Genomic DNA, 11764 nt, shown 5'->3' on the forward strand with positions numbered 1-11764 from the left:
TTTATTCCATATTTGGTTGTTCTTGGTCAGTTATTCACTACAATGAAGTTCACCAAGGAAAAATTTATCACCAGTCAATAAAATAAAATGCAGGAAGTTCCAACATGTGTACAGTATACTTTGAGCAGAAGGAACAATCATCTCACAGGCATGCAGTTATTTACGCCACTGTTGCTCAATATTTACAATAGATACATATCATAAATGTATGTGTAATTAAAATGTCTAGGTTATTTTGTAAGGAAAATATAAATACTTGTGATGTGTATGTATGTATGCATGTATGTGTGTGTGTGTATATATATATATATATATATATATATATATATATATATATATATATATATATATATATATATATATATATATATACACATACATATATATATATGTGTATGTGTATATATATATGTATGTATGTATATATATATATATATATATATATATATATATATATATATATATATACACATATATATATATATATACACATATATATATATATATACACACACTTCAAGAACTTCGTTTCCATAAACCAAATGATTAAAATTTTGCAAACCAAGATTTTTTTCAGTTTTCAGAAACATATAATTGGGCCATTAGTGGTAGTATTCCAGTAACTGAGAATCTTTACATCCCACGTCACATCCACAATTTCGTGTAGCACAGAAATATGCTATGAAACTGTATTTCCTGGATAGTTGACTGTCACGAGTATTATCCTAAGCATCTCAAATTAAAGAGTTAATTTTCCTGTGAATTATCCTGCACAACTGGTACAACAGTGGGAGTAGACTGTGGAGAGGAATTGGTCTTACTTGTACCCCCTACACTGCTGTTATTACTGATAGTTGCACTACCACCACTACTAGAGCTGTTACTAGTAGTAGTTTGTGTTCCTCCTTGGTTGCTATTAGTAGTTGTGGTTGTCGTAGTGGTGCTTCCTGGAGGACCTCCAGGTATTGAGCTTGGTGGTGGTGGTGTTACAGCAACTGTTGAGGATATAGTAGTATTTGAAGAAGTCTCTCCATTTCCAGAAGTGCCACTAACAGTTACGACTCCTCCAGTGTCACTGTAAAACAGAGAAGAAAAATGATTAAACCTTGTTACTATACCTACTAACAATCATACCAGGTATTACAAAATTGACGTGGAGGCTATGATTAATATACAATAATACCTCCTCATATGCTTATTGGACTCCACTGATGAGCTATAAGTAACATTATAAAAGAAATACAAGATGAAAATTAACTGGGCAAAATTTCAAAACTGCACCTTTACATCACCGCTTTGTAAAGTCATGTACTGAGTGGATGGAATGTGGGTCCAAAGCCAAAAAGGTTTTTTACTACTCTTCCCTACTTTTTATTTCCTTTTCATAAATCTTTCCCTTTCAGTTATTCATACACTTTTACTGTTTTGATTAAGATTAGAATATTCCTTATATCATCATTCCCTTCCTTTTCCATATTACCCTCTTCCCTAGTATCCTTATTCTCTTATATTCACTATTTCCAACTATATTCCATCTGTATTAAAACTATTTATTGCCTCAGACTAAATGGTTTCCCCCATTCTTACATCTTTACTACTTCATTTTTATTTCTGTTATTCACAAGTTTTACTGTTCATTGCTGTCTGTTTATTCCTTTTACTCTTATTCTCTTCCTTATTCATAATCATCTACTTATTTCCTTTTAATCAGATTTTCAAATATATTCTATGTGTTAATTTTATTTTACAAAAATTTTGTATGCACAGATGAATTTACTGCAAAAATTTGTATGAATTTCTTTCCCAGTTTTTTTTTTTAATAAAAATAGTTTCCCATTTCAGCACATATGTCCCGTAGCTATTTTTACCCGCCTTCCCAAGAAAGAGGACAAATGGGATTTGGTAGTCTGTTAATAATAAAATATTTCTAAATACCTTTCGTACATTGCTATGAAATAAATTGTATTTTTAATATAAAAGCTCTTTAATGATATCATAACAAAAAAAATGAAATATGTTCAGCTCTATTTCTAGAAAGAAAAATAATTCAGTGTCTAATAAAAACACCCCATCCAGTACTAGGCTATGTGATCAAAAAGGTTAATGTTAATAGTGTCAATAACTTTTAACAAGTATAAAAACTGTAAAGAGAAATTTAATTCTGGTTTAACTCTGATGTTCAATTTTGATAATGAAAATAAATATTGAGAGGAGATGAACATATTTCCTTTTACCATGATATGCTATCATTAAAAAGCCTTCTTGGAAAAAAAAAAAAAAAAAAAAAAAAAAAAAAAAAAAAAAAAAAAAGGATTTTTTATCGTTAAAGGAACGCACACTGCAGCACTTTTAACTGAGAACATTAATATTTCTTGTTTTAAATAGTGCTTTATGAAAATAATTTGTTTTATTGCTAAAATATTTTCTTTCATATTTACACAAGATATGGAGGAGAAAGATCCCATAGTTGTAGTGTTATTCCCTTTAAATTGGGATAACTGTTACCTTTGCAGTTTTTAATTTTTTCTAAAGTACTTAAATTTGTTATTTTCATTCGCTTTGATGGTATTCACTTTATATACGATAGTAGATAGTACGGTATTAACTTATTTTATGTATGATAGTAGACACTAATATTTCACAATTGTCTGTGACTGCACCAATACTAACTCTAAAATCAACCAACAACAAACTCAACATTTTACATACTGCCACTGTCCAGTCTAAGATTAGCTTGAATTATCTACCATAGTGTTTTGGGGTTATAGAAAAGTGTGTTGACTTTAGCCTTGTGTTGCACCTGACCTCCTTGGAGTTCGAACACGTTTGCATGACTCCCATTCTTGGACGTCTGACTTTGGGTAGTGTGTTGGTTTGTTTTCACAAGCCTTTTACTTTAGTCTTTTCCTCTTATTCCTGAGAGAGAGAGAGAGAGAGAGAGAGAGAGAGATGAGGAGAGAGAGAGAGGAGAGAGAGAGGGAGAGAGAGAGAGAGAGAGATTTGATTGATTTTGCACTGAATTACATTACATTACCTTTTTTTTTTTTTTTTACAATTCAAAGAGATCAGGAGTTGCATGGCCGATTACCCTCAGATTTCTGATATCTCAATCAAAGTGTTGCCTGTACTCAATCAAAGTGTTGCCTGTAAACCTAATACTTGCTGGCCCTTAAACATAATAACCGTGGACAAGGTGGGCCAACTGTAATACTGTACAGTACATACATACATACATATACCAAGGCACTTCCCCCCAAAATTTTGGGGGGTAGCCGACATCAACAATGAAACAAACAAAAAAGGGGACCTCTACTCTCTATGTTCCTCCCAGCCTAACAAGGGACTCAACCGAATTCAGCTGGTACTGCTAGGGTGCCACAGCCCACCCTCCCACATTATCCACCACAGATGAAGCTTCATAATGCTGAATCCCCTACTGCTAATACCTCCGCGGTCATCTAAGGCACCGGAGGAAGCAGCAGGGCCTACCGGAACTGCGTCACAATCGCTCGTCATTCATTCCTATTTCTAGCACGCTCTCTTGCCTCTCTCACATCTATCCTCCTATCACCCAGAGCTTCCTTCACTCCATCCATCCACCCAAACCTTGGCCTTCCTCTTGTACTTCTCCCATCAATTCTTGCATTCATCACCTTCTTTAGCAGACAGCCATTTTCCATTCTCTCAACATGGCCAAACCACCTCAACACATTCATATCCACTCTAGCTGCCAACTCATTTCTTACACCCGTTCTCACCCTCACCACTTCGTTCCTAACCCTATCTACTCGAGATACACCAGCCATACTCCTTAGACACTTCATCTCAAACACATTCAATTTCTGTCTCTCCATCACTTTCATTCCCCAAAACTCCGATCCATACATCACAGTTGGTACAATCACTTTCTCATATAGAACTCTCTCTACATTCATGCCCAACCCTCTATTTTTTACTACTCTCCCTTAACTGCCCCCAACACTTTGCAACCTTCATTCACTCTCTGATGTACATCTGCTGCCACTCCACCATTTGCTGCAACAACAGACCCCTAGTACTTAAACTGATCCACCTCCTCAAGTAACTCTCCATTCAACATGACATTCAACCTTGCACCACCTTCCCTTCTCGTACATCTCATAACCTTACTCTTACCCACATTAACTCTCAACTTCCTTCTCTCACACCCTTCCAAATTCTGTCACTAATTGGCCAAGCTTCTCTTCTGTGTCTGCAACCAGTACAGTATCATCCGCAAACAACAACTGATTTACCTCCCATTCATGGTCATTCTCGTCTACCAGTTTCAATCCTCGTCCAAGCACTCGAGCATTCACCTCTCTCACCACTCCATCAACATACAAGTTAAACAACCATGACGACATCACACATCCCTGTCTCAGCCCCACTCTCACCGGAAACCAATCACTCACTTCATTCCTATCCTAACACATGCTTTACTACCTTTGTAGAACTTTTCACCTTCCACCAACTCCATATAACCTAATCACATTCCACACTGCTTCCCTATCAACTCTATCATACGCTTTCTCCAGATCCATAAACGCAACATACACCTCCTTACCTTTTGCTAAATATTTCTCGCATATCTGCCTTACTGTAAAAATGTGATTCATACAACCCCTACCTCTTCTAAAACCACCCTGTACTTCTAAGATTGCATTCTCTGTTTTATCCTTAATCCTATTAATCATTACTCTACCATACACTTTTCCAACTACGCTTAACAAACTAATACCTCTTGAATTACAACACTACACATCTCCCTTACCCTTATATAGTGGTACAATACATGCACAAACCCAATCTACTGGTACCATTGACAACACAAAACACATATTAAACAATCTCACCAACCATTCAAGTACAGTCACACCCCCTTCCTTCAACATCTCAGCTCTCACACCATCCATACCAGACGCTTTTCCTAGTCTCGTTTCATCTAGTGCTCTCCTCACTTCATCTACTGTAATCTCTCTCTCATTCTCATCTCCCATCACTGGCATCTCAACACCTGCTACAGCAATTATATCTGCCTCCCTATTATCCTTAACATTCAGTAAACTTTCAAAATATTCCACCCATCTTTTCCTTGCCTCCTCTCCTTTTAACAACCTTCCATTTCCATCTTTCACTGTCTCTTCAATTCTTGAGCCAGCCTTCCTTACTCTCTTCACTTCTTTCCAAAACTTCTTCATATTCTCTTCATATGAATGACCCAATCCCTGACCCCACCTCAGGTCAGCTGCCCTCTTTGCCTCACGTACCTTGCGCTTTACTTCACATTTTTCTCTTTATATTTTTCATACTTCTCTATACTATTACTCAGCAGCCATTCTTGAAAAGCCCTCTTTCTCTCTTCCACTTTTACCTTCACTCCTTCATTCCACCATTCACTGCCCTTCCTCATGCTGCCTCCTACAACCTTCTTGCCACACACATCACTTGCAATCCCAACAAAATTTTCTTTTACTAACTTCCACTCCTCCTCTAAATTGCCAGTTTCTCTTACTTTCACTTCATCATATGTCATTTTCAACCTTTCCTGATATTTACTTTTTACCCCCGGTTTTATTAGCTCTTCAACCCTCACTAGCTCCCTTTTACATCCACCTACTTTATTCCCCCACTCTTTTGCTACAACTAATTTTCCTTCCACCAAAAAATGATCAGACATACCGTTAGCCATACCCCTAAACACGTGCACGTCTTTCAATCTTCCAAACATTCTTTTAGTTATCAACACATAATCCATTAATGCCCTTTCTACTACTCTTCCATTTGCCACTCTTACCCATGTATACTTATTTTCATCTTTCTTTTTGAAAAAGCTATTACTTATCACCATCTCTTGCTCAACACACATATCTACCAGTCTCTCACCACTCTCATTTTCACCTGGTACGCCATACTTCCCAATGACACCTTCTACCTCTCCAGCGCCCACTCTAGCATTTAAGTCACCCATGACAACTACATAATTCCTTCTACCCAGTCCTTCTACACACCTAGTTAATTCATGCCAGAATTCATTCCGCTCTTCACTTTTCTCACTACCTGGCCCATACGCACTGACAAACGTCCATTTATATCTACAGGAAATAAAAGAGATTTGAAAAAATTAAGCATAATCTTCAAATTGCATAGTAAAAACTATGAACCTTCTTACCATGTACTTTGACTGCTGTTTGGAGAACCCTTCTGTGAGCCAGAAGGTTGGGGTCCGGAGGTAGGTAACTTCTGCTGCTGTTGCTGTGGCTGTTGCTGAGGTGGTGGTTGTTGCTGTTGCTGCTGCTGCTGCTGTGGTGGTGGTGGCGATTGTTGTTGCTGTTGAATTTGCTGTACTTGCTGAGTTGGTGGTTGTGACTGTGAAGGTGCTGCTGGTGGTTGTTGCTGCTGTAAAGAAAAAAAAGATACCATTCATTCAAGTTCTCCATACATGTTGAGATTTTCAGAATAACTGAAACCCTTGTGACCTAAGAATGGTGTAACAGCTAATATTGAAAATACAAATTTGTCATAAAACTACTATATCAAAAAGCATCTTCTCAAAAAAAAGGTTTCAGACATTTGACTTATGAGAGTAATTTGGTAGTTTAAGAACTTATTACAAGGACAGGACCATTCTAAATCAAGCTTCATTCTAACACTACAAATTTTTAAAACAACATGTATTTTCCTGGGTATACAAACTCGAGTCATTTAAATGGGTTACTCCTAGTTTCATTTTTTGCGACCAGACAATCAAAAAAGATAATGGGTTGCTATGCTTTGCTTGAATGGCTTACATCGCTATCTACTAGTCCAAGACTTGCGGAGTGGTTGAGGCAGGACCTTTGATTAAATGATTCAGGTAGTCCCATAGTTGTGGGGGAAAGCATTTACAGCTACCATAAGTGTGTGTGTGTGTGTGTGTGTGTAAAAAAAAAAAAAAAAAAAAAAAAAAAAAAAAAAAAAAAGGTCTTGTTTAGCTGGCTTGTAAACAGGCAAGGCTGAAACATCCAATCCTTTCAGGTCTAGTCTAAGGCAGCAGCGAAGCCATATGAACATTATCATATCAAATTTTTATAGAAAATAACTGATAAAGGCATGTTAATCTTACTCGCATCAGGGTTTGTTCCATGTTAGAGTTTAAGGTACAATCATGATCACATTCCTATTAATACCCTTATAAGGCTGAGAATAATTAATGCCTTTGATGAAAATTAGGCATCTCATAAGACATTTTAGAAAATCAAATGTTGAAAGTTTCTGAGGAAGTAAAGAAAATTAAAAGGTAGAGCATGCTTATTATTCCAGTATTGTTAGCGAGGGCAAATGAAAAGCCAGGAATGACTGGAGAGAATATTTAGACAGGAAACCAAATGAGGCTAATAAGGCTATGAATTCAGGGATTGGTTATGGTGTAAGAATTGCTCATAAAATTATTTAATGAAATCCCTACTGGGGCAAAGAAGAAGAATCCTACACCAATCAAAAAGAGAGATGGATCTCATATAACAGCAGATGATGAAGAAAAACAACGTTGGATGGAACACTAGTGAGGTCATGAATAGGAGATACGAAGAGAGTAATTTGATTGATATACCTGAAGCTAATCAAGACCTTGATGTGACCATGAATGAATTGTGAAAGTGGGAAAAAAGGAGGCCTGACTGATTGTAATTATTACACAGGCATCTGAGTGATGAACACACATGGGATTTAGAAAAGGTATTAATTGTACTGACCAAATTTTTCATTTTGAGACTTGTACAGTAATGCATAAAATATAGGAATCCACTTTTGATGGCATTTGTGGACTATGAAAAAGTCTTTGAGAGTGTGCACTAGTCAACTTTGTGGAGAGTCCTACGTTATTATGAAATTCCTCTTAATTATGGGAATTTGATAGTCTGTTCATGAGCATAGCAAGTGCAAAGTTAATGTTAACAGAGTCCTGATTAATGCTGTCATTTGCAGAACACCACAGGATTTGCAATGCTTGCCTACCAGAATACATGAAATATCACATGAGGTTGGGCTCAATATAAATAGAAGAAAGACAGAAATGACGAGAATAGAATATAAAATGGAAGATGAAATATCAGTGGAAGGAGAAAGGATTAATGAGGTAGAATCACTTAAGTATTTAGGAACTATGATCTCCAATACAGGGTCTTTAGAATCAAAGTTTAGTGAAAGACTGAAAAAAGCAAATCAAACAATGACTATGTAAAGTAAAATTTGGAAATCAAATTGCCTGAAATTACATATAAAAATCAAACCATTAGTTTAGTGAGATAGGTTTTAATGTATGGACACTAGAGTTATGGTATGGCAATGAAACAAAATCCAAGTTTTAGTAAATTTGAGTTTGAGGTCTAACAGAGGGCAAGTCTTCTCAAAGTTCTTAAAGAGAGCAAAAGTTCTCATGTAGTGGAGAAATCATGCCCTTTCATTTTGAAAACCTAGCTCAAGGCTGGGGGGTAACCCTTCAATGTGGTGACTGAAAGGGATTTCTTGTTCCTCAAGAACACTAAAAAGTCGGCAATCAAGTGGAGCAATATTCCCCCCACAACACCAATCACAAAAGGTTTTCCACTTGGCCAGGTAAACAGATGCGGACGACTTTCAGAGGTATCCAGTTGGTCCCAAAAAACCTCTCTTTCGGAGATGCTGGATAGTCTCCAGCCATGAAGATGGGCAGTGCACTACTTTGTGAAACTTTCTTACGTGTGGTTGATGAAGTAAGTTTGGCCATTCTGGAAGTTCTTTTGGAAGGTCCACATAAAGTTCCAGCAGGTAGATGTAAGTCACTACCATGGAGTTATTGCTCATCAGCAGCATGGAATGACCTCTGATGGTATCTGAGAAGTGGAGACTCTCATCTCCAAGAAATTGATGCAAAAGGCATTGTCTTTCTGTGACCATAGACCTCAGAATTGTGAATTTTCTTGGTGAGAAGCATCTATGAACAGGATGTAATTTGGGGGAGAAAACTGTAAGGGGGTTCCCACTAAAAGGTTCTCCTCTCTCAACCGCTAATGGAAAATTGTCATAACCTCCTGGGACACCAACAGCATGGTTGCATGGTGGTTAGATGTGTACTACTTGCTCTTTGGAGCCCACAGCACAAAGCGAATATGCATCATCCTAAAGGAGACCAGCTTCTCCAGTGATGAGAGATGTCTCTAGAGCTTCTGCCACGATTAGGCAGTAAGTGATTTACCCTTCTAGGAAGATGTTTGATAGCTTCCTAAACCTTCGAACCCTGTCTTTGGATAGAAACATTCTGGCTTGGACTGAATGGATGTCCATACTCAGGTACCTGATGGATTGTTGAGGGACAAAGCTGGAGTTCTCTAGTTCGAGCTGAATACCAACTCCTTGCACAGAAGTTTAGAAGATTCCTGTGATTTATGAACAGGAATCGGGATTTCACTATAAGAAGAAAGTTCTCCAGGTACCTCAGCAGCCTGATGGCCATGGCATGAGCTAAGGCTAAAACAAGGGCAAAGATTCTGGTAAAGACCTGAGGGGCTGTTGACAGGCCAAAGCATAGCACCCCGAGTTGAAAGATCCTGACTCAAAAAGGAAACCTTAGGTATTTCCTCAAGGTAGGATGGACGGGGACCTGAAAGTAAGCGTCCTTCAGGTCTGTGGTCAGGAGGAAGTCGTTCTTCCTGATGGGCTGAAGAACGAAGACCGGAGTTTCCATTTGAAGTCTTCTTTAAACAAACAGATTCAAATGGGATAGGTGTATGACAGGTCTCCAACCTCCCATCAACTTTTCTATTAGAAATAGATGAATGAGGGAGCCTTGGGGAGTCATTTAAGACCTCTTCCACAGCTCCTTTGGTCAGCATCTTGGACACTTCAAGTAAGAGAGGGTCCTTTATTGATCCTCTAATATAAGACGGTTGGACTGTCAGAATCCGAGTTGGAAAGAAGAGGTGGGCAGTCTACGAACAGGACTCGGTACCATGTGCGTAGAACCTCTACAGTCCAGGGATCGGCCCTGAATAACTGCCACCTGAGCCAATGGTTTTGCAGGCATCTCCCACTGGTGGTAAGTTGGGTGATATGACCTCCCTAGCGGGAGCCTTTGTGATTGCAATCTCTACGGTGAAAGGTGGGTCTGGGGGCTTATCTACCAGGTTGTTGCAACTCAAGAGGGAGGAAGTAGATGCTTCTGGTGGGATTGGGGGGGGGGGGTTGCTAATAAAGCTGTTTCGTTGGGGTTGAGGGGCAGGCATCCTAGGTGCTGCTGCTCTTACCAGGGATGCTTTACCAAATCTCTCCGCTTTCTCTATGGTCGTGGCCAAATCCAAACAAGGGAAAAGAGATGGCGAACTCACAAGATCAGAGTTCTTGAGACATAGCACGTCCCTCAGGGATACCTGTTTCTAACATATAAGACCTCATTGTATCACTTCAGGATAGTAAACCCTAAAGGAAGACTGTTTGGTAAAAATAAAAATTTTAGGGCTTTTGCTCCTGACCATTAAAGGTCTTTAAATTGTTTCAGGGTGGATTTGTCCCTGATATTCACAATTACAGCAGTGTGAAACCGCTACTGACCAATAGTCGAGCCTGGAACACGTTTGAATAGCTGACATAGAAGCAACTTCCATATTGATCATCTCTGGTTAAGGAGGGAAGGTTAGATAATCTGTCAGATTGGATGGATGGTACCAACTTAGCAACGTCTGCTTCAATAGGGAGTGGGCTCGGGAATGGGCCAGAGTATACATAAAATATTCTCTGGAGAGAAAGGGCTAAGGGAAGTAACTTTGAGGACCTACTAGCCTTTAAAGAGTTTTCTGCTGCTAAGACTTGCGTATTAAACAAGTGCAGCGTGTCCCTAGTTTGATTAGAGAGCACCACATCGAACCTAAGCCTATGATTTTGAGATTGAAGGAAGATAGAATCAATGGCACATCGTCTATTAGCAGTTTGCACATAAGGAAGCTCATTTAGGCCCTCCAAACAACAGATCAAACCTCTAATCTTAATAAAGTGAGAAATTTTTTAACCAGATATTAGGACCCCAAGGTGGGCTACTTCGGCTGAGCTGGGACTACAGCGCAGCAGGGTTCTTTGGAGTTATTAATAGTAATAACATCCTGGACCACTAGTGGTTCCAACTTTGGAATAATTGGTTGTTCCATCTTAATAGATACATTAGAATTCTTAACTTTTCTGCTAACATCCTTCCTTTCCCTTACGACATTCAGTGAATGGAGGGAAAAGGAGGCGAAAAAGGACCGGTAGAGTTCAGCTCACTCCTGTAAAAGGCAGACTACCTCTAGCAATTGCAAGGGAGAAACAGGAAATTCCTTGTCAGAGCTCGACCTTTGTGAGAAGGATTTCTCAATGGCATGCCATCTGGTACGTCTTGTATGAGAACTGAGCCTACAACACTTATTAAAGGTGATGTCAGCTGCCTCAGAGGGGGGTGTTACACTTGGACATGGGGGAAAAGATTCTGGCACCCTTTTTCATCCTTGAACCTGAACAGTTAATGCGTCTTGCTGTTCCAGAGAACGCTTAAGGTTAGAAGTATTACGTACATTGCTAGCTTGTTGGTGGTTATCAACCATAGTGATTATAAAGGTAGTCGTCGACTTACGACAGAGATAGGGACCGAGAGATGCGTCGTAAGTCGATTTCGTCATAGGTCGAACTAAAAAAGGGAAGTTTCAGTAGAATTATTATGATGCGTTATGATTTGGCAATCATCTCAATCATATTTTATCAA

General features: G+C 38.6%; 1 protein-coding gene across 1 annotated transcript in view; it reads right to left on the minus strand.

Moving 5' to 3' along the window:
• Positions 1 to 484: 484 nt before the first annotated feature.
• Positions 485 to 11764, minus strand: part of faf (ubiquitin carboxyl-terminal hydrolase-like faf) — a 346068-nt gene continuing 334788 nt past the window's right edge. Inside the window, exons 52-53 of the mRNA XM_068351160.1 lie at positions 6191 to 6417; positions 485 to 1075 (exon numbers count right to left, since the gene is read on the minus strand). Of these exons, the coding sequence (XP_068207261.1) occupies positions 748 to 1075; positions 6191 to 6417 (555 nt within the window). The 3' untranslated portion in view covers positions 485 to 747. The remainder of the gene's footprint in view (positions 1076 to 6190; positions 6418 to 11764) is intronic.

This window comes from Palaemon carinicauda, chromosome 27 (genome assembly GCF_036898095.1).
Source record: "Palaemon carinicauda isolate YSFRI2023 chromosome 27, ASM3689809v2, whole genome shotgun sequence".
NCBI lineage: Eukaryota > Metazoa > Arthropoda > Malacostraca > Decapoda > Palaemonidae > Palaemon > Palaemon carinicauda.